At 37.9% G+C, this 24,455-nt stretch overlaps 3 protein-coding genes across 3 annotated transcripts; 1 reads left to right on the plus strand and 2 right to left on the minus strand.

The window, feature by feature from the left end:
- Positions 1–242: 242 nt before the first annotated feature.
- Positions 243–9,710, plus strand: LOC117294318 (protein glass-like). The gene is made up of 7 exons (XM_033776678.1): positions 243–442; positions 4,894–5,111; positions 6,025–6,311; positions 6,931–7,345; positions 7,642–7,853; positions 8,326–8,446; positions 9,637–9,710. The coding sequence occupies exons 1-7, from the start codon at positions 243–245 to the stop codon at positions 9,708–9,710; spliced, it is 1,527 nt and encodes a 508-aa protein (XP_033632569.1).
- A 2,604-nt stretch (positions 9,711–12,314) lies between these two features.
- LOC117295052 (fibropellin-1-like) lies at positions 12,315–17,221 on the minus strand. The gene is made up of 5 exons (XM_033777623.1): positions 17,138–17,221; positions 16,137–16,221; positions 15,016–15,168; positions 13,447–13,551; positions 12,315–12,948 (listed from the first exon to the last, which is right to left on the minus strand). Exons 1-5 carry the CDS (start codon positions 17,138–17,140, stop codon positions 12,860–12,862), a joined length of 435 nt encoding a protein of 144 aa, XP_033633514.1. The 5' UTR covers positions 17,141–17,221; the 3' UTR covers positions 12,315–12,859.
- Positions 17,222–19,387: 2,166 nt separating this feature from the next.
- Positions 19,388–21,217, minus strand: LOC117295143. Its single transcript, XM_033777708.1, has 3 exons — positions 20,932–21,217; positions 20,172–20,627; positions 19,388–19,754 (listed from the first exon to the last, which is right to left on the minus strand). Exons 1-3 carry the CDS (start codon positions 21,215–21,217, stop codon positions 19,687–19,689), a joined length of 810 nt encoding a protein of 269 aa, XP_033633599.1. The 3' UTR covers positions 19,388–19,686.
- Positions 21,218–24,455: the final 3,238 nt, after the last annotated feature.

The raw sequence follows: 24,455 nt of genomic DNA on the forward strand, positions 1-24,455 counted from the left end.
TAGTGATGGTATAATACACATAACGGGTCTTCTTTAGAAATACAACTTTTTAAAATACAGCGGGACTTCGCTAAGAAAAGAGTGGATTGATGAAGGGGATTGGGGGACATTGTCAATCTGAGACGCTTAGTATAGTTTTGTTTCGTGGACATACTCTAGGTAAATGAGCCCACTCTCGCTTTTAGAAACATATCAACAACATCTTCAGAAGGAAAAGTTGTTGTTTCTGTTAGGTCCTAGAGATGGATAGTTGTTTTTTCTCTAGTCCAGTTGAACCAGTACGTAGTGGAATTGATAATGTTTATAGATCGTGGACAGCCAGTGTTGATGAGCGGAGACCAGTACTGAATGGCCCGGTCTCTATACCGGTCGCTGCGGACCCTGATGCCCGGTCGAGTACGGCTCCATCGTTCTCGTATACATCGTTTTCACAACCCGTAAAGTGAGTTGACTCAAAGTATAATCACTACCAGGACACTCCTCTAACAAAGTGACCTGAAGTTAATCATTACTTTTATGGAATCTAACATACAATATTTTTCTTATTCCTGTATTTACATCATAGTTTCCTAAGTAATTTGTTATGTTTCCTAGAACTTTGACTAACCCAACGTTAACAGCACTGTGAAAATAATACTAATTAGGAAAAAAGTAGTAATAATTTTTATTTTAGTAGTAATGATAACAGATATTGGCTTTATTAACAATAACCATTTTTTAATAGTTAAATATGATGTACTTGTTTCAATGATAGATTATTTGCTCTCTTTATTTCATTACTATTGGTTTGCCTTTTAGGTTTTGGGTATTTTTTGTACGACACAAAACACACCGTCCACAAATAGATTTACATGAAACTTTCACTGTTGAAGATAATGATAGTATAAAGCATCTCTTAAAGTTCCTTGCTGAGGTGCTGTAGTTTTTGAGAAATTAGTAAAACAATGTAACGAACATTATTTTCGTCAAAGCAGACATTATTTTCAGCATGTACAGCGTATTACGCGACTCTCCTGAAAACATCGCTCTGTGATTTTTACTTGTTTTTAACTAAAAAAGCTGAAACTTTAACATTCAAGTAAATTATTTACACACACCATCATTCACAATGAGTAGGGATTCATGTCATGGCCAAAAACTTGACGTACACAAAGTTATCCAAACCCTTTAAAAGATAAACACAAACTTCTCCATCATTTTGTTTGATTGTTGATTTTGTGATGACTGATACTGTGTTAGCTCGTACAGACATAACGCGATTTAATGATGAACTTGTTGGGTTTTACTGGTTGCAATTAACTAATGCCTTAAGCTTCACAAGGAAAGAAACCCTGGCATGACCAGCCAGCCTGACCCCGGGCTGTCATACGGCTTCGTTAACCATCTCTCATACATTCACCCTCAATAAAGAGCGCTACTTAGTTAGGCCTACTTGTAAATAACACATTGTTTATTAATTATAACTCCACTTTTACCAAATTGAATTACTGCATTAAATATAATTGTACTTTGATCAGAAGACCTTCATGAACATCGATTACCGATGGGAAAATCACTTCTTTTCCGAACCAAATGACACGCTAACACAAGAAGTGTTTATTCAATTTACTACTTGTGAACAAGGGCTTTCAGTTAGGGATTTCTCTTTATAAGGGGAAGGTAAACTTACCTTGTTTATAGACAGAGGAATGATAGATTGACTTTGTTTAGATTTTAGTTAGGTTTTATTTTTTTATTTTTCATTTTTTTATTATATTAATTTCTGCTGTTATGTTTTCTGTCTGAGATGGAGTTAGGCCTACAACTAAGTTAATTAAAACGTCAAGCACACCAAAGTACAGCAAAGATATTGTTTATTACCTGAGCAGCCAACTATAATTCAGAAACATTCATGACAATACGATAAGAACATAACAAAAAAATTTTAATCTTTATGTAAAAATGTCGACAGAATCGAAAGAATATTATAACACCTGATTTTGGGTCGATATACAAAAAGAGAAGAAGGAAAATGCAACATGAAAGCTTAGGAGTGAAAATATAAATAGAGATTCGAAAATTCAAATCTTATTCGTTTTATTTCTGTAACCTAATTAGTACAGACTAAAAATCAGTATATTTGTTGACAAGAAATATAGTTATGTACAAAGTAAATCTAGTCATTCTAAATCTAAACCAGAACAAGTTAGATATGCTTCAAAATATAACTGGCCATGCTCTAATTGAAAATTTCCCGAGACATTTTACAATGAGTATTACTAGATTCATATTGCAGACATTTTACTAATCACCTTTACGTATCATTAAATCAGTCGATAGCTCATCTGACAGGTTTCTATTGGTTGCCACAAAATGTCGGCGTACCGTGGGCGGGGATCAATTTAAAGTCAATTGATTGTTATCAGTTATCTACAACTTGTTTTGCATCCCCGAAATTATGACCTATTTTTTTCTAAGCTGATTACCAATAATTATACGACAAGTATTTATAAGACAGTTCGTTTGAAGAGAGTGGATTCAGCAGCCTTTTATTCAAACTTAAAGGCATTGGACACTATTGGTAATTACTACAAAATAATTATTATCTTAAAACCTTTCTTGATTACGAGTAATGGGGTGAGGCTGATAGTATAAAACATTGTGACAATCAGCTCCCTCTGAAGTGACGTAGTTTTCGAGAAAGAAGTAATTTTCCACGAATTTGATTTCAAAACCTCAGGTTTAGAATTTGAGGTATCGAAATCAAGCATCTGAAAGCACACAGCTTCGTGTGACCATGTTGCGACAATGGTGTTCTTTTCTTTCATTAATATCTCGCAACTTCGACGACCGATTGAGCTCAAATTTCCACAGGTTTGTTATTTTATGCACATGTTGAGATACACCAAGTAATGAGACTGGTATTTGACAATTACCAATAGTGTCCAGTGTCTTTAAGCTGAGTTGGTTGCCTTAAGTTGACAGAAGCAGGATAGGAATTAACCCTTTTTTGCAAGCGCCGAAAATAGGCACAGCGTGCCTCATTTGGTTCGCCATTTAAAACCGTGGTTTCCCTGCGCATTTCACGAGACCCAGCACTCTTTTTATACCAGCCTACTATATTTTACAGTCGACTATACTGAGCATTTGAGATGGGACTTTGCAAACTCAATACACTGTTCCGAGATAAAGATATGTGTGAGTGTATCGAGTCACTCCAACAAAAGGCAAACCACTCTTAGCAACACTGTTTGGCTAGGGACAAAAACAAAACAAGTTTCGATTTCCAATTTGTTTGATGGTCACACGTCATTTTGTCCGTTTGGTTCACAGAGCGTTAACATTCTTAACCTTTTCTACAAATCACATCCTAGATCTCACAAGTTAAAGGCAGTGGACACTATTGGTAATGGGGAGAGGTTGGTAGTATAAAACAATGTGGGAAACGGCTCCCTCTGAAGTGACGTAGTTTCCGAGAAAGAAGTAATTTTCCACGAGTTTGATTTCGAGACCTCAGATTTAGAACTTGAGGTCTCGAAATCAAGCATCTGAAAGCACACAACTTCGTGTGACAGGGGTGTTTTTTCTTTCATTATTATCTCGCAACTTCGAAGACCGATTGAGCTCAAATTTTCACAGGTTAGTTATTTTATGCATATGTTGAGATACACCAACTGTGAAGGCTAGTCGTTGACAATTACCAATAGTGTCCACTGCCTTTAAGTAGATAGTTCTGCATTGTCGAGTGTAGAAGCAAACATGTGAGATATCAACATATACCCATGGGCTGATTAGTGTCTAAGTCCCTCAGTCTCTCTGGCTTCCCAACTATCATCAATACCTTTATCTTCACAAGGAAGCCATCCGCACGACTGTTTTTCCAACTTGCCAAAAGACTGGCTTGTTAAGCTCCATTACTCGCTGTAGCTAATTCCCATGCCGGCGGTCCAAGAAGGGTACAGCATTGTTACCATCCATGTTTTTTTATCCTAAGACTTTCTCAAGACAGCATCTCGCTGTTTATCCCTAAACAAAACCGTCTTGTAAGACGTTGTTCCAATTGTGTGGGCTCTCACATCTCCTATAGTGTGGCCAATAGAACCCATACTGTTACCTGCGGGGCTTTTACTTAGAGGATTGATAGCTGTGATTTGGAAACAATGAAGTATAACCGTCTGGCAACATAATTGTTTGGAGATTATGGCGGGAGAGTGGATTGAGGCGCGCTTCTAATGCTGGGTTGCCTCCAGGCATAACGCTGTGATTGCTAGCCTTTCACAATATTGTATCGCATACAAATAAGGTACTAGCTACTCTGCAAAATACAGCCTTTACTGTAGTCATATCAATCAAGAAATGCCTGTCTTTCATCAAAAACAAATTCATAATAAAAAAAACATAAAAAGCAGTACCACACTTACATGTATTTGACACTTACTCTATCTGGCAATTTAGGAAGAGCAATAATTATCACAATAAAGTAATTTATAAGCTAGATTAAAAAAATAAATAAGTTGATGATAATAATTAAATAGCAGTTTTAAAAATAGGCCTATATTACTTTTTAGTTAAAATAACAAATTAAGTTCTAATGCAATTATTGTGAACTTTTTGTACTTTGATGGTGTTCGAAAATTTTATTTGGTTTGCTGTTATATAACACCATCACTAAATTATGGTGCAAAACTTCGGCTGTAACGCTTTGATAATAGATGTTAATCATAAGATAACAGTTAATAGGCCTATCAAATAATTAGTTGAGATAAAAAATTAAGTTTTCCTGCAATTATAATGACAAGTTCGTGCTTTGTAGTTGTTCGAAAATGTTGTTTGATTTGCTGCAGCATTTCTAAATTATGGTGCGACCATTTGGTGTTACGTTTTATAACCTACTCTTTCTGATCTTTCCAACAGTAATTTATCTTTTCGGAAAGAGGATACCCCAAGCTGCAATGAATACTTCAATAACACCAGTCAACATTTATTTGGATTGTCTCGTTCAAACCTGCCGACCAGTAAGTCATCATCAGTACTTGGTTCCAACTTGACTCAACCCCCTGGCATCACGTCATCACAGACCCTCTATCGACCAACTCCTGCTTCTGTACATAGCTCTGCATTCACACAGTCGGGTGAGTACTAGAAATGGCTCAAGTCGTTTGAGAAACATTATGATGAATATCAACTATTCTTTTTAGTTCAGTCATAAAGTGTTATTCATTGACACCTCGAAACGTGATCCATGCCTCTTAAAGGCAGTGGACACTATTGGTAATTACTCACAATAATTATTAGCATAAAACCTTTCTTGGTGACGAGTAATGGGGAGAGGTTGATGGTATAAAACATTGTGAGAAACGGCTCCCTCTGAAGTGACATAGTTTTCGAGAAAGAAGTAATTTTCAAGGAATTTGACTTCGAGACCTCAGTTTTAGAATTTGAGGTCTCGAAATCAAGCATCTAAACGCACACAACTTCGTGTGACAAGGGTGTTTTTTCTTTCGTTATTATCTCGCAACTTCGACGACCAATTGAGCTCAAATTTTCACAGGTTTGTTATTTTTTGCATGTGTTGAGATACACCAAGTGAGAAGACTGGTCTTTGACAATTACCAATAGTGTCAATTGTTTTTAAGAACTTATTTTATTCTAACTTGTCTCTACAATGAGTTTGTATATAAGTTTGATTTGAATATTTGCATGGTGGAAGTATAACTAAGGGAGGTTGTCGACATGTTAACATCATGTTAATACCTCTTTTGAGTAGTGTCGGTTCTGAAAAGAACCGCTGGTTAACGACTCAACGTCTATGTCGTTTTTGTGTCCATCTGTTTTTCATTTTGACCTTTTCAACTATTTTGTTGAGTCGGACCGCCATTCACTCTAAATTACTTTCTTATTCAAGTAGATAATAAATAAATATTTATCCCGTTGAGGTGAGGCTTTTTGAAGCAGATAAGGCAATTGTCACTCGTTGAAAGGTATTATATATTATCCATGAAAATCTTTGTTAATATCATGTTGGTGATGTATTCATGTTTACAGTTCCAAGAAGTCCAACAAAATGGCTGCCAACTGGTGCAACGGTATCACATTACAACAGCTCATCCGAGACTGAGGCTGCAGTGTCATCACATTCACATAGGAGTCCATGTACTGGTGAATGGCAGTATACTACGCAGTCAGGGTACCCGACATTCCATCACCAGCTAAACTCTCCCGGTTGTTTAGGAAGCTATGGGGCGCCACCTAGAGAGCATTATACATGTGCTTCTGGTACGTCATCCTCTTTGGATGAGATGCATAGAGGACGAGAGAACGGTGGCTGCACGGTAAGCTTGGACATCATATTAGTTACTGGCAACTATTCCGTTTATTAAAACAAATGAGGTGGTAACATTAATTGTTAAGATCAATTGTGGAAGACCAGTCTTCCCACTTGGTGTATCCCATCATAACCATAAAACAACAAGCCTGTGAAAATTTGGGCTCAATTGGTCATCGAAGTTGCGAAAAGATGGGGAAAGAAAAAACACCCTTCTAGCTAGAAGTCTTTTAATATTTCTCAAAAACTACGTTACTTCATAGGGAGTCGTTTCCCACAATGTTTTATACTATCAACAGCTCTCCAATGCTTGTTACCCAGTCAGTTTTTAAGTTAATATTTGTTTTGAGTAATTACCAAACGTGTACCTTCCCTTTAAAGTAAATCTAGGCTCTTCAGTCTAGACTAGCGAGGCAAACTTTCTGAAACCCTAACTTTAGTAAACTTAGAGTCAATCTTTAAATTGCATTTTGAATTGTTTGTCTGTCTGTCATCTAGCGATGTAATTTTGCTTAATTTTAATTTATTTCCATGGTGGTCTAAAGCCTCCATGGCATAAAATCAGTAACTTAAATCATGATATCTTCCATATATTGATTCCACAATTTGTTTTCATTTTTCCACAGATGCCAGTTTCACCTTGTGCAGGGTGTGGTGATATTCTCTGCCCCAAATCCCACCCAATCTACCCATCGGATCTTAACGCGCCTTGTCCTCGATCGCCAACTCAAGCTACTGCTGTGGCAATGAGACCCTGTTCTAATCTAAGCTTTCCTACCTATGCCCCTGGGCCACCAACTATAGGTACTGCTGATAGCGATGCTTTGATGCGCTACCGGTGGCCCACATCAGCCCCAGTGTATTTCTATAGCAAGTTGGTTTCTGCAAGTACTGGTAGTAAGCCGGATGGACTGGGCGTGGTGACCAGTCCAGGTTCAACAAGTATAGGACCTGGACTTAATCCAACTAGTCTTCCTCCACAAGGAAACGGTGGGCGCCCGACTAAACCAACCAAGTCACCGATAACTTATCGCAACAAAGGTGTGTTTCACAGACTCTTCCAAAATGGTGTTTGTATTCTGGTATAATCTCAGCATTGCCTCCATGTCCCCTGGTAATTGCCTTGGTGCTCTTGAAATGCTCCAGTAGAAATTTACAATTTCTCCGTAGGGGTTCCCTTTATCCAATGAGAAATTTATTGGTGCCCTTGCCCTTTCAAAAATGAAGCATACAGGACTGTTTATGTTGATGAAAGTGTGGCCAGTCATCTAAAGCAATGGTGACAATAATCATGAAAATAAACTGTCTTTACTTTCCCTTTCATGTGTACTCTCCAGCTGGGACTAATCTATGCAGTATATGTGGCAAATCTTACGCCCGTCCAAGTACTCTAAAGACCCATCTCCGTACCCATTCTGGGGAGAAGCCATACCGATGTCCAACATGCAACAAGGCATTCTCTCAAACAGCAAACCTAACAGCTCATATGAGAACACACAGCGGTGAAAAACCATTCCAATGTATTGTGTGTCACCGCCAGTTTTCACAGGTAGATTTATAGGTTGCGTTCGTTTCGCTTCCCTGGGTCGACGCCAGTCTGCCCCGGTGCGTTCGGATAGCTTTGACGCCATTCCAGGGGCTCACCCGGTAAGCCCCCAGTGCCCTGCTTGTGGAGTGGGTCACTTGGGGGGTGACCTGAGGTACATGCCGTCACCACGAGAGGGCGAGTGTGATCGTTCGATTAGCTCTTGTCAGGGGCTCACCCGAGTGAGCATCGCGGGGTCAACCCAGGGAAGCTAATTGAACGCACGTACCCGATTATACATTTTTTGTTTGCAAAATTCAGGAGTAACCTAGGACAGTTCAATTCAATTCAAATTTATTTATTTCAGCCCAGTTTACACAAGTAAAAATTAAAGTAAACTGTTTTTCCTTAATTACTGATTACAAAAACAAAGACGTCAATGAACATCAGCTTCCATTCAAGTAAACTGTTTTTATTTACATTTTGTATTTTTCAGAGTTCATCTGTGACCACTCATATGAGAACACACTCCGGAGAGCGCCCTTATAGGTGCGCTTACTGTAAAAAAGCATTTGCTGATAGTTCTACACTGACTAAACATCTAAGGATACATAGCGGTGAGAAACCCTATCAATGTAGCATGTGTCTGCTAAGGTTTTCTCAATCCGGTAATCTAACGAGGCATATGAAGATACATCAGCATTTATAAACCTATAGGGTGACATCTATGTACACACGGGTACCTTTATATTTCAATCAATTAAAGGCAGTGGACACTATTGGTAATTACTGATAATAATGATTAGCATAAAACCTTACTTGGTGACGAGTAATGGGGAGCTGCTGACAGTATAACACACTGTAAAGGTCAAAAGAAAGCAACTCATTTGCCTATCCTGCGCGCAGTGCATGTGCGTCACCATTATTTCACCATCGTTTACATTTAAAATGGCGGTGTGATGACGTCAATGCATAAGGTATAATGTCCATTCAACATAAATTTTGTTAAATGATAATAATCGTTCGTTGTTTTTAGTTTTTCGGGAAAGTTTTGTGTGACATCAGGCTTCTTTTTTTTATCTTTTTTTTATACTTAACTTCATTAATTTTCAATTCAGAGTATCGTGATTTTTTTTTGTGAAGACAATCAACTGAAGACAATCAACTGGACAAATACTAAAAAATTAATATTATGAACTATCTCAAAGAATAATAACACTCTTCAAACAGAACATTGCGTCGAGTCAATCTGAGTGTGAATACTGTTGTTTACTACACAAATCTATAATGATTTCGATTACTTAAAACAAAATCACAAACACTGTTAGGAAAATTTAACAACATTATAAATGATGCACTTCTCATAAAGGAATTTCATATTAAAAGTCATTTAAGGGTGCTTGTATTTACACAATGTGTAATTTTGCTATGTATACTTCCTAGGTGGAAGTGAAGCAGGCTTTTTTGGAACAGGCCCTCAACATACTTTATAAATAAGCTACTATAGTGCTGGGCAAAATTAAGCAAAAGGAATAATATTGGTTAAGGATCATCTTCTCTAAATAATGGGACTATAAAACATGATGTGTATGGATTATCTTTGACTTTAATGTCGGTAACAAAATGGTGTGACGAGCCTTTTCCCTTCAATTTAGAGGTCCTTTAATTTGCGCTCTATCAAGTCGACTTTGTTATGGTTGTTAGATGTGAGAAAAGCTTGGCAATAATTTCTATGCGATTACGTTGTTTGTATCTACAGTTTTTATACATTTTTTACATAAAGTATTGAAGTATTCTTTCCCGGTAGCTTCGTTGCAAGCACTCCCACGTCTTCACCTCACAGCTGCATCGCAAAACCACGTCCGGAAACAGTTACTGTAATGGGGAAAGATATAACATAATATTGCTTTATTTGAAACTCTCAAATGTACAGCAATCCTTCGCACGGGGGAAACTAATGAATATTTATTCAAATGCTTGCATTTAATGGAGTTGCGGGTGGTGGGTCGTTGATGCATGGAGGTAGCTCCATGGTTGATGCATCTCTTAAGTACGAAATGGATGTGTACGGTTTGACAACAGAGGGCGCTGTGATGTAAATAACAATAATACGGCTCTGCACAGTCTCGATCTATTGGGGTTTTTGTTTGATGTAAAGAAGAATCGTGCTTGGAAATGTTATTGTGAGTTTTAAATAACTCCTCTCATCACGTGCCAAGGAAGCAATAAAGGAGGCTACCTATTCCATGTAAACAATTGTCCTAGCCCCTGAGTATACATATTTATAGAGGGACATTTCAGAATCGTAGCCAAATCGACAAACAATACTGTGATTGTTATGTGGAAAAGTCCCAAGCCCATAATTGACTGGATGCCATGTTGGTATGAGCATTTATGGCATGGTAGTTTTCCATTTTCCAATCATAGTGTGTTGGCATACATCAATGAACGAACACCGTAGGCCTGCCTTGTTTAAACTGGGTTTTTTTTTTACCGGCACGGCGTGTTGGGTGCGTTTGTCCAATGAGCTGTACGATAACCGAATGATTATCTGGGGTCATCAATAATGGTAAGAGCAAATCCATTTATCTCCCACTCCAATACAATTTGCTGGTTGTGTAACTTCTTCAAATTATTTCGTATTTTCTTTTAGAAATGACGTTCATCGCTTTACTGATTTGGTTTATTCAAATTGGTCGCAAGGTGAAATTCGTGACAATTAAATTGAATACATTAGACAGGTTGTATAGCTGTAGCGCTTAGTGCACCCTTATATGAAAGAGTTTACGTTTACGTTTACGTTGATTACTCGGCATGGTCCTTACGTGTAAGTCATTGTAAATTACTGAAAACGTAACATTTTTGTGTTGTTGAGACAACTATTTTGTTATGTGAATATATTATGTTTATGTGCCTTTTGTCGCTTAAAGGGTCTATGTACTTTTCCCTTACACAAAACACATGTCCACAGATTTACATTAAACTTACACAGTTTGAAGATTATGATAGTAGAAAGATTCCCTTGAAATTTTACTTACTGAGGTGCTGTAGTTTTTGAGAAATGAGTAAAACAAATAATGTTCGTCTCAGTTTTAGCATGTGAAAAAGTATTAGCCAGTTATGCTATGGTTATGGTATAATATCATAACTGGTTAATGGGGTTGTACATGCTAACATAATTATTTTGTGACTTGTTTTACTCATTTCTCAAAAACTACAGAACCTCAGTTAGTAATGTTTGAAGGGAAGCTTTCCACTATCATTATCTTCAAACCCTGTAAGTTTAATGTAAATCTGTGGACATTTTGAAAAAGTACCCGAATCCTTTGATACTACAGCTTCACCCTGTGACATAATTACAGTTAATTTTTTAGAGTAAAAAATAAACTTACAAGCTTATAAGCCGCTTTCAATATAGGGGGATGGCACTTGTATTATACAGCCTACAATCTCTTCCATAGTAGTTACCCACACATTGGCAATGGTATCTGACGGGGTCACTCGATGGAATGGCTACGCAGTATCCATCATTATGGCAAACAACATCATCACAAGTTGTCAATTCTATATCAAAGATATCAAACAGAAAAACAATTCAAACCATTATGGCACTAATGGTTTGCGATCATCTCTAAATGAGTTGGGTGGTTCTGAAATGTATCGTTGGTTTCAACTCGAAGTTACGATCAGTGTGCTCTTTCGTCTTCATTATACTATGGTACTCATAATATACAATGATAAACGAACACGGTGTTGCATGAGATAACAGTGTATCAATCATAACATACAGTATGGCCTATACTTGTAAAAGGAGTTCAAGTTTGCTATAACAGTGTGATATTTTGTCGCCTTTGAATGAAATGAGGTAGGCCTATTATTATTTGCAGTTTAAAATACGAAATGTTCATCAGGATACTAGCCACCCCTTAAGATAGTTTTTAGGTTACATTGATTAACTGATCACCAGAACACAATGAACTATTTTGTCTTGACAGTGTCTGTGTTACCGTAAGACATCCAATCTACTGCATTATGATATTAATAACTGTAAACGTACCTGCATTGATAAGATTTTGTTGCCAGTTGCTTAGCAGTCCCATACAAATAAGTACAAACACAGTGACAGCCATGGTAACTATTGAACGAAGTTGTAGCTTGAAAAGATAATGAAAATAGGAGCACAGTTCGGCAGTCCGGAAAAAACTGTAAACTCAAACTACTTTCGAATTCGAGCACGTTCGACTGTCTGGTATTTTCTTGCTCTTTTATAGCTTTGGATTACCAACGCAGTACTGGGGTTAAACACAGCCTGAACTCCAATTACAGCCCGGATTTCCGCAAAGTCCCAGCGTTTAGTGGAAATCCTTTTAAAGGAAACTTTATTTCGGGGGGCCCACCGTGATTGATCAAAATAAGTAAAAGGGAAAGTTGTAGAAGGCTGTATTTTTTTTTGAAACAATAGTTAATTGTATATACTTTGCACAATAATGAAAGTGTTTTTTTATTGACACATTGTAATGGTACATATATAAAACCATGGAGCAAATAAACTAGTTTATTGCTCCATGGTAAAACAGTGTTATTGTGAGATAGGGCCTACGTGAAAATAAGTTACAGCTTTAACCAACATGTGCCATAGTCAGAAGGTTAAACCTCCCGGGAGGGACCTGGAAAATACATCAATCAGAGAACCACAGAGAATCAAATAGTTTACCATAAGACAGGAACTATACAATACGAATGTACCAGCAGTATTATTTCCTTAGAGTTAAATGGGTTTTTCCCCAAATTAGAAACCCCAAAAACTAAATTTAGCCTCACACCTCATTGTTGTGATTAAATGAACAAACGACATCTTAAAGTAGGCCTCCTCGTGTTTAAAGTCCACTGATTGTAAGAATAGAAAGGGAGCTTTATCGGGACCTCAATTTATTAGACTAAAACGAAAATCTTGATTTGATTTTGTCAGCAAAGCATCAAGTCCATTTTGTCAATATCTATTGAGAAAGCTTTGTGTCTCTCAGCTCAATTCAAACACAGATGTATCCAAGCTGTAAAGCTACACATGTCTTCCCATTACTGCAATAAACGCCATCACATGGACTCGCAGTAGTCACATCTGTAAAAGTAAACCATCAAACAAAGTAGTTTTTTTTAATGAGTTGTCGCCATAAGTGCAACACATATCTCTTTTTAATTTGAAGTCTGATTAGGTTACTTGTTTATGACCCTCATCTCAAACATCCATTTCTTAACGCTGTGTCCACCTCGCAGAATGGTGTAGTATTTGCAAGTACTTATTTCGCAACTGTTGCCATCCACAATTCATTTTATCGAGACCTATTCTGTGCGTCCTCATGCATCAATGCGGCCATTTTGTTTTAAACCAGATGTTTTCTACCCGTGATCATATACTCATATCCATAAGCTTTTAGAAATGTTTAGGGTTTTTGTGTGGGTTTTTTTAGTTGAAATTTTGTGAATTTTAAACAGAATTGTGACTCGTGCTTTCTCTTCGTATTTGTCTAAAGCTTTTGGAGCAAACTATTTATATATTTCCATTTCCACAGAACGAGGAAATGAATGTACATAAACAGCACTAAGCCATTATATTTACCTTGGCAGTTAATTCCAGTGAAACCAGTCACACATGTACACAGGTAGGAATCTTGATACTCTTGACAGTATCCAAAATTCATACAAGGGTTGGGGTTGCATGGATCTTAAGAAACAAGAAAGCACCCGTTTGAATAACTAGGAATAGGTAGACAAAACTTACTGTATGATGATGAAAAGTCTCAACTGTATGAATGTGAGTGTTGAACTGTCACACAGTAAATGTGCTTATGACACTTATATCAAACTCGTTTTCTATCAGGACCAGAGGTCGATTTCACAAAGAGTTAGGACTAGTCCTAACTTAGGACTAGTCCTAGGAGATATTAAAAACGTATGGCTAGTCCTAAGTTAGGACGAGTAACTCGTCCTAACTAGAGATAAGACTAGTCCTAACTCTTTGTGAAATCGACCCCAGGCCTTCTTGTTCTCCTGGGAGGAGACTGGCAGTGCATATTGTTCGCATCTGAATTATCGGAAGTTCACATACAATTTTCTTCGCATTTTTCACATTTTGTTCACAAAATGTCCAGTAAACCCAAACCTAATTGATGCGAAAAAAATGTCCATAGTGTGCCACTAAAAGACAATTATTTCTGCCAATGACTGATGATGTATTTTCCCCATGTTTCCCATAGTTTTATTGTAAAAATAATAAATTATATATTCTCACATTCTTTTATCAACGTTGAGGGCGACATTTAAACTAATTTCAGAGGTATAGAAAGGTTTGCGGTAACACCATGTATAGACTATCTCTAATGAGTTGGGGTGGTTCTGAAAAGAACCGTTGGTTTCAACTCGACGTTTCGATCAGTATGCTCTGATCGTCTTCTGGAGAAAGCTGATCGAAACGTCGAGTTGAAACGAACGGTTCTTTTCAGAACCACCCCAACTCATTAGAGATAGTCATTGCATGGTGTTACCGCAAACCTTTCTACATGTATATCGTATTTCCACCATGCAAAGTTACAAATCCTACTTAATTTCAGAGGTCCTAAAATTTCCCTCAGATTCTGTCCCCAATGCCCAATGGGCTGGAGGACTCGTTGGGGATTCAAAAGAGGGCGCTATCATCAGAAGTTTGTACTCAGTTCGCCGTAGTGGGGTGTGGGGGACAGAATCTCCTGCCACACCAGCTTGGGCAAAACATGATTACTCTTTATTTTGTCCATACTTGAAAACAAGATGTATGATATCTAACGTTTGAAATAATGATCTCAATAGCAAAGTCAGTCAAACTTTGGACAAAATTTCACAAACAGAAATTGATGCTCGAACTATATAGCAACAGTTGGCATTGATCGCCCACCACTAAACGATATGTACTAGCTTGACGTAATCATGGTCAATATTTTCTTTTCAAGTGTAAATCACATGGTTATTGTTTTTGAGCATGTGGACTATTTTTTTTTCATTGTGTTCAAATCACTTAATTAAATGGACTATAGTGGGTCAGTGTTTTTGTTTCTTTTCCTTTCTAATAGAAAAGGAACTGAATTCTAAATCGCGGTGATAGGTGGAATTTGAAAGTGGTACGAATTACAGCACTGGGAAACGTTGTCCTTACCTCTAAACTGGAAACTCTCCACCATGAATTGACAGCGATTTCCTTTGTATCCATCATAGCATCTGCAGTAGGGTGTTCCACGGAACTCATAACAGTAACCATTAACACAGCTTTCCTCCGGTACACTATCAACACAGAAACAACTGCCACAACCTGGCACGGAGTAACAGTCGGTCAAAAATAACAAACCTTCACATTCACAGATCTTTATTCTATTGAGTAACTCAGATTATGTGATATCAACCCATTATTTTACTAGTGCTTTATATACATGCATTTGTCACTACAAAATTAGGGAGCTTTGCCCCATGCAAGAACTGCAGCCTGCATTATAACTTATATACATTCGCACTGTTAAGCGTTAAGAATTGGGCCTCCACAAAAAGCCTCATACAACAATAAGAACATTATCTCAATTTTGGGTGCGTTCGATTAGCTTCTCCGGGTGGACCCCGGTCTGCCCCCGGTATATTCGTATAGCTTTCCCCAAGTGCCCTGCTTATGGAGTGGGTCACTTGGGGGCTGGCCCCAGGAGCATAGACGTCACCACGAGGAGGTGAGTGTGATCGTTCGATTAGCTCTTGTCAGGGGCTCACCCCTGGTACATTCGAATAGCTTTGACGTCATTCCAGGGGCTCACCTGGGTCATCCCCAAGTGCCCTGCTTGTGGTACGGGTCACTTGGGGCTGGCCCGAGGTGCATCGTCACCATGAGAGGGCGTGTGATCGTTCGATTAGCTCTTGTCAGGGGCCCAACCGAATAAGCACCGCAGGGTCGACCCGGGGGAGGTAATCGAATGCGCCCAATGAAGGATAGTTTACCCATAGTTTACCCCTCACAGTCAGAAGCCAAGTATTACATATACATGTATACATATATACATATACATGTATACATTCATAGCCAACAATTGTTTCTGAAATAGAAACTTTAATTGGCTATTATTTTCACGCTTTTTTCTAGATCTTTCCCTTATTCCCTTTCCCCTCTCCTTTTCTATAAATGGATATGTATTTGTTTGTACTTGTTTTATGCCTCTGAAGAAGGTCCAGCTGGGATCGAAAGCTAAGGCCATCTACCCTACTCATTAAATAACATGTGTATTGTATAATCGTTTTTACCTCTACTAAATTGAGTGAGTACTGGAAATGCCTTCCACAATATAAGACATATAACGAGCTTCAGTCTGTTGTTTCTATCACTCTTCTGCATAAAGAAACGCAATGGCAGATGTTTATTTCATAAATAAAAAGTGTTGCTACGGTTGTAGAATCCGGTTGTCACCTAATTAAACTGCAACTAAAATGTCATAAATTGATCTGGGGTGGATTTCACAAACAGTTAGGACTAGTATTATCCCGAGTTAGGATGAGTTACTCGTCCTAACTTAGGACTAGCCATATGTTTTCTCCAAGGACTAGTGAAATCGACACTGGATCTTTGGTTCGACTTTCACAATTGTTACAAATTGCCCCTTAACTGCGGGAAATTAATCTGGACTTGTCGCGGATAATTGTCATAAATTAATAAGCAATTGGCTTTTAAATTATACCTTCTACTCAATCTACACACGAGAGGTCGAAAGGTTTTTTTTTCGAAACCAGCTTTAAACACAGTACTTGTGTGCGCATTTTCAACCTTTTCCGCATATTATTGTTTTGTTCTATTCTGTAATGATACTTTATTTCGTTGACATAATGTTATTGGGTTAGCAGTTCAACGTTTTCCCTTTCATTCAGACACAGATACATGTACCAGGAATTACCAGGAATGTGATTGCCCGGAATGTGTCCTCGTTTCTTCCTTTCCGTACCAGTTCATATGATCCAGTGCTAATCCATAGGAAGTAACAACAAATAAGATACAAATAGACCTATTCTACAGATAAACAACAATCTTTGATGTTGCCATTTACATCACCCCCCCCCCCCCCCCACAAATCCGTTCAGTAGAAACTGTTTTGAATGGGCTGTTGTTTGATTGCCCGTGAGGATGAATGATTTTTGACTTGATTGGTAAGTCGAGTAAAACTTGACCATTAACATGATATTGACAGCTTGATAAGCGAACTGATGAGTGAGAAATGTTTGAAATTGGACACCTAATAAGAAACAATACTTACCATTTTGACGACATAAAAACCGTTCGTCGTCTAAATTGAAACTGTGTTAAAAGGAGACGACTTTGGTTTAGTCCTCTGAAAACAACTGAACAACTGAAAGCTATAAGCACACTTTGCTCGGTCGGGGAGGGTTACCAGCCTAACTATTCGAAGTCCATCGTGTGACTGGTTCCCTGCAAATTATAGTTGTTTACAATTAAAAAATAACAAAGCAATAACTTGCTGCTGAATATGTTTTGTGAAATTATCTCCGACTTGTCTGTCTAAATAACTCATTAATAGCCATTCACACGTACACACAATTATTAGGGCCATGGATGGACTCAATCTGAAAACATATGTAACCTCTCAACGTTGGGGCCAGATGGTATCATTGGGTTTCAATGAGTGTCTTTATGCTGCCTGATGGTTAAGCCTTGAAACCACTTGATGTAAGAGTGTTGAATAAATCAAACTATTTTTACATGCAATAATATTTATGTTAATTTGTGTATGAATATTACTAAAAAAACTTATTTAGAGATTCTGTTTTTGTTTTGTGTTACTAATGAGAAAGCTACATTGACCATTCCTGGTCAAAATGTTGATCTTCTGAAATCTCTTAAAGGCATATAGAGGTAGAAAAAATTAAAACAAAACAGCTCAAACACTAACACAAAGTCTTTATGTTATGGCAAGTTTATACAAGCGGTAGTACAATGTTTTTGAAACACTAAAATTGTTAAACTGTTAAATTTTTCCATTCGAGGATGGATCTTGCATAGCATTGTAATTTTAACATGAATCGGTTTTTTTCATGACATGTTCTGTTGTAGACCATGGAGGTAGAATTAGACTAAGCACATACAAACCATCGCGCCCTCTACGACGGTTTCATTATACAAACCAACAGATGTGTCCTGGAGGGCGCCCGTTTAATGTTGTTCAATCCCATCTTAAGGTCGTTCCATAAGCACATTTTGTCTGATAGCGTCCTCTTTTGAATCAATTTTCACTTAATAGCACGTGTTGTACTGTATAGCGGCCACCACATGTGTACTGGTACTACTTGCGTTCAGGCCGCGGGACCCCCCCCCCCCTTCAATTGATGTCCCCTTGTAATTGAGAAACACGAACAGTGTACAATGTAAAAAATAGCCTATACATTATGCAATTTTTATTGTTTCCTCTTAGAAGGAGAAATCAGTTATAAATTGGGTTGAGCCAACTTGTCAGGGACCGCTTAGAACGCAAGGGCATATACAGAAATGGAAGAAAAACTCATCAAAATGTGATCAACAAATTTATTACCTTTCAAAACTTCAGTATATCGTGCTCAAACTCACAATAAAAACCTTATTTCAAGAGCATACCATATTAAATCAAATCAATTTCGATAAGGGAATTTCCTAAATAACGGAATGATGAATGTGTATATTTTTTAGACGTTGTCAAGAAACAAAATAGTTCACCGAGATCTTTAAGGCGGTGGACACTATTACTTAAAATAATGTATTAGCAAAGAACCTTTTTAGGGTAACGAGTGATGAGGAGAGGTAGTTGTAGTATAAAACTTTGAGAACTGCGAGAAACGGTTCCCTCTGAAGTTATGTAGTATTCGTGAAAGAAGTTATTTCCCACGAATTTGATTTCGAGACCTCAGATTTAGAAATGGAGGTCTCAAGATCAAGCCTCTGCACGCACCATACGTGGGTCTCTAACGCATCAATAATAAGATAAAATACTGATCATAAAAAACATATTAGCTTAAAAAAAAAAGTGCAATTAAAAACGTAAATTCACCATGTTTGTGCATTATAACTCAAGATTATTTGAAAGAGCTTGAAGAAAATAAAAACTTTAAAAAACACATCTAGGGACTATGCTAATGTGGGTACTATTTTCTATCAGGTGTAAAAAAGCCTTGAGTCATGTTACTACCAAAGATACCTCAAAATAAACAATATAATTCTTAGTATATACATATTTTGTACAATTTTTACAAATGTTATTTACATACACCAGTAAACAAGTGTGTTTGTTCTTTTTTGTTTGAGAACTTTTAAAACCTATGGACGCTAGTTAAAAAAAAAAGTTTTAAAAACATCAATGTTGAGTCAAAAAGTTTTGCAACTTGGTCAAGTGTAATATACCATTGCAGGCCTGGGATTTCATAAAAAAGAGGGGGCAATGCCATTTGTCCATTTCGCAATGGAGGCACCAAGGCCAAGACCAGGGCAACAGAGGCCATGGCCTCCAAGAAATTGGCGTTCTGGATTCATGCGGCCTGCCCTTCATAACCAACAATTCATTTAAAAAACATACATGTTACATACCCAATAACAACATTGTGGGTCAGTGTTTCTTTTTTTCTAAAGACAAATTTGGGTCATTGCGATCGACTCGATGATAAAGCTCAGTAAGATATAACATAACCAGTGAAGCAAAACGTGCAGTTATTTCATACTAATTATTGTTACATTCTTGATCATCTCGGCCCAGAATCTGTACGGCAACTTGGCTCATTAAGAGCATTTTATTAGTTTTATTGAGTTCTTAAAAGAGATTTCCTATGAGAGAAGCTTTGAGACAACGGATGCAGCCAGTAGAAGAACAATGCTAACTTGTAGTGCACAACCTGTGTAAGACAAAGAAAAAGAAGAAGAGAACAATAAGTCAAAATGTATAAAAGGGCTCCTCACGAAGACTTACAATGTACATAATCGGAAAGACAATGCGTTATGTCCGTCTAGTTGTCAGTTGAGATCGTGTTTAGGATTTGAAGCTTTGCATGGTTTACCACGTAGGTATCTCGAGGAAAGTGTTCCATGGTTCAGAAAAGAACTGTTGGTAAAAGACTCAAAGTTACGATCCGTATGCCCTCTATATAAGAATGAGCGGATAAGAGCACCGACTTCAAGCTCTGGTGATCATGTTCCCTGAGCAAGACACTTAACTATAATTGCTTCTCTCCACCCAGGTGTAAATGGGTGCCTGTGAGGGCAGATTAGCTTGGATTGCACTACATGTACATATTGATTATTAAAGTACACACCTGAGCAAGTTTTGATGCCAGCAAGACCCTCCGCAACATCACCGAATCCAAGACATACGTAGTTGTTGGTACTAACTGAGTCAGTGAAGACAGCCGTGTCTACTTTGGAAACCTCGACACAAGTGTACTGGTACGTCTCGCAGTCGTCGCTGGGGATGTTGATCATAGCAGATGCGGTACTAACAGTAATGGTAGAGCCAGCGGTGATACCAGCATCCAAGTTGTCGGAGTTGGATGTCTCGGCATCAAACATCAACGTGGAAGCATCTACATCAGATGGGTCGGCGTGGCTGCTGATCAGGAAGGAGAGAGCGAAGTTGTTACCGGAGGCAGAAGAAGCGATGTCAGTACCACCAGCATTACGGAGATCGATCGAGTAGGTGACGATGTTGTCTACTCCAATATCGAAGATCAGATCAGTTGGAGAGGTGACGGTCAAAGCATAAGCTTCAAGATCTGTGAAAGAAAATAAGCAAAAACAGCGTAAGACATTGTTGGAAAGCACAAAGAGCGCACACGTCTCAGCAGGCATACTAACTATTCAACTCAGCACTCTCGAGAAAAATTAGGATTTTGGCGCGCCACATAATGACTTCTGAGTGGTTGGTTGACCATGATTGACCAGTGTTACCAAGTTTTATTGCTCCATGGTGTTACAGACCCAAACAATCGAAGTTGACATAACCAAGATGCGGTGGCTGAAAAAAACCCGCAACATTTACTCAAGTTTGAAACTATTTATGAGTGCGTTAATACGTACCGCTTGCGGATGCTTCGGTGGTCAAGCCACTTGAGGCTGTAGTAGCAGCAGCAGTTGACCCATCAATGACGGCTACGGTTGTCGAGTCACCAGATGCTGCAGTGGTCATCGCCGTGGAATCATCATCTAAGACGGTTACAATCTCAGTGACAATCTCGGTGGCCATGTCACCAGCATCAAGTGTGGTGGATTCGGCCATCATAGAGTCTTCTGTTACTTCAGAATGGCAGATGGGGAAAGCCATCAAGGCAATGAGAGAGACGAGGATCAAATGGAATGATGCCATCTGAAAGAAAAGAGAGAGGAAAACAAACGGAATGAATAGTTGTTCTTCACACATACTATAAATTGATTGATTATCAGTTTGTTGGATATTGAATCACTTTGGATTATTGACTAAAGCCCCGAAGATGAACATCTTATTAAATATACAGCATATAAAAAAAACTGTTAAAAAAATATAAATAAATAGTAAACTTGTGGCCGTACAACCATGTGTAAATCTCTTATGGTGAGTGTTGGCTCTGAAAGGTGCCGGTTGGACATATTATGTCTATTGAATAATGACTGGACACAACATAAAAACGTGGCCGAACAACCATGTGTAAATCTCTTATGGTGAGTGTTGGCTCTGAAAGGTGCCGGTTGGATATATGTCTATTGAATAATAACTGGACACAACATAAAAACATCAAAAGTGTTCAGCCGGACTTAATAATGAAATAACTCTCACATTTGGCTTATTGTTAATTTTTTTTTTTAATTTTTATGATTATTTTTTCAGAAAAGTCCTTTGATTTCCAATTAAGACTATGCCGAATGACGAGGATGAATCGTGATGTAAACAGGGTTGCTGTAAATCAGTGTGGGCGTCATAAGCAATGGTCAGTCATGTGAAACAGATACTAATATTGTTACATAGTGTAAGGTCGTATCCAAGGGATACAAAGACCTAACAACCACACAGATGTGTTTACATTGGTTGTGACTACCGCTCTTAGCAATGACAACATTTACGCGCGGTTGCTAAGACGTTATGTAACATTGTTTAACATCTTTGTTCTCGGGCGACCTGCAGAGTGTACACGTGACGTGTGCACGTAGCCTACATCAAATTAGTATTTTGTAATGTCAGAAATTAATATTGGAGATTCTGTTTATTTTAAGACAGAATATCAATTATGACAATAATGGAGTAACGCAAATTTTGAAAACCCTAATTTAGAAAGGTCTCGCGAAGTCGAGTTAACCAGCATTCGTTATTTTGCCACAAATATTAACTTGTTGTATTTTCGAATTGTTAATTTCTCAGTCTCTTCCCCCTGTTCCTGTTAAACATACAACTATTAGCATTAACATAACTTATCAGAACAAACTTGTCTTTTCTCTACAATCTTAGGTTTCTTGTGGTTTGCCAAAGTAAAAAACAAGGTTATTTTTTGTAGTATCCTTTAATGATCTCATTAGGGAAAAACACATGTTATAGGGCGGTAGGCTATAATTTTAAAGGAGGTTTGGGCAGGAAGCATTTTGTAACAAATAATTGAATTTTCTAATGATATATTTATCAATCTGTACATCTGTAGCGTCTTGTGACTTGACCATCAAACAGCGACCACAAAAAAGTCAATATGTTACTTCGGGACCATTGGGTCTATGGGCGGGCCAACGGGTTCCCCTTCAACTCCCCTGACTGCCCGGAGTACGGGCCAACGCTAAGCTCTCTTTGTTAGAAGACGAGGCCGGTCGATCGCCGATCAATACGGGGCGATCTTCGCGCTATGTATGGCACAATTCACGCAAATGTAACTACATATGTTTGACTTTGCAGTGATACATTGAAATCAATTTCTTCGATTGGCTATAGTTAGAAGTTGTGATTTACGGGGGATGGAAGTGAGAATCGTTCTTTCTGTTGAATTGGAAAAGAGAATGAATTCTGAAGGAATCTCGATTCCAATATTACACGCTGGTTTAAGAGAGTACGCCATAAGAAAATCCAGATGACCAAAAAAAGCCTGAAGACTTTTTGAAACTCAAGGAATCTTAAATAACCAGTAAGAAAGTCTAAAACTTTATTTAGTTATATTTTAAATACTTAAATAGACATTGCATAACTCGAAGTAGACTTGTAAGTTGTATGTGTTCCTTTAGAAAACGCGCCTAAGTTGAAACGTTATTTTTGGGGCTTCAAATAATTTAACAACGTTACCAGTTGTAAGAAATAAATTCAATATTTTGACACTTACTTTTAGTTGTTTTATCTTTGTATATGTTGAACTGCTGAAGAACGATGATAAATTTGACAAGAAAATGTCCGGCGCTAAAACTACTTGAACGTGCTACTTCTTGGGATGTGTATTTCCAAATGTCGCAATAAGCTTTGCCGGGTGGGACGTACTTTGGTTGGACACGCTGTCCTGAACTCTAATGTTTGCTTAAGTTACCTCAAACACAGTGTCCAGTTGCCAAGTGACCCTTAGCAACCTCCAGCCTAACATCTGAGTCTCTAAGGGACATGCACACCACACATACAGACTGCATGATTGCACCGGGTAAATACAGGGGAAGACGCGTTGGGTAATCCTTAGGTAATTGTAAAGATGGTACCCGCTGGGGTTTTTGTTCATGGTATCATCCACCCCTTGCCGGCATGCAACAAAGTCACTGAGTGGGTTTATCTGGGTTTATGATGCCCCTGTGCTGTGGTGATGAATAGGTAGGATTGACGTAGAATGGATCACTTCATACATGTTGCTAAGAAATTAAACAACCAACAGAAACAAACTCAGTTTGCAGGAACCAACCACAGAATATAGCCCTACTTGGCTTAAGACGAACGGGATGTGGTTTTCAACTTTCTTCGAATCTTAGAGAAGAATGATGTTGCTTAGGCTACTTGTCATGTATTATGATTTTGTCTGTCAAATTATGGGTTTGCGGCATAATATGGGGCCTGTATATATTATATATTTGTTGACCAAACCAACAGCGGACGAGCCGCCAATTACAGGAAAGGATAATACAAAAAATTAAAAATATTCATATATACTATATAAAATAATACGTGGGCCTATGTACAAAGTTAACAATTAAAATAGAAACATCTTAGGAAAGAAAATTGAAGTAAAAATTTAGAAATAAAATAAATTAAATATCTGAATACAGATGAAGTGCTATTATAGGGCCTCAGAATACATCTAGCTATATGTTATCAATTTTTCAGATTCTCCAGAATCCAAAGAAAGCCTTTGACACTACCATACTCAATTCGTGCTTAAATGTTGTGGGAAAATAAGAGCGCAGTGTTTATACATTTAGGGTTAACTGATGAGGCAGCAATATTTTCCCGACACTAATTGATGCAATAATTGCACTCTAAGGAAATTACCAACAATACCTTTCTCTATATTGACTTAACATAATCGTTCTTTAAGAATCATCTGAAAACTTTCCAAACGTTTTGGGTTTCACAAATAGCGTAAATAGCCAGCCAGAGTGCAATAGGTAGTAACTATACATTG

Source organism: Asterias rubens, chromosome 9 (genome assembly GCF_902459465.1).
Source record: "Asterias rubens chromosome 9, eAstRub1.3, whole genome shotgun sequence".
Classification (NCBI taxonomy): Eukaryota; Metazoa; Echinodermata; class Asteroidea; order Forcipulatida; family Asteriidae; genus Asterias; species Asterias rubens.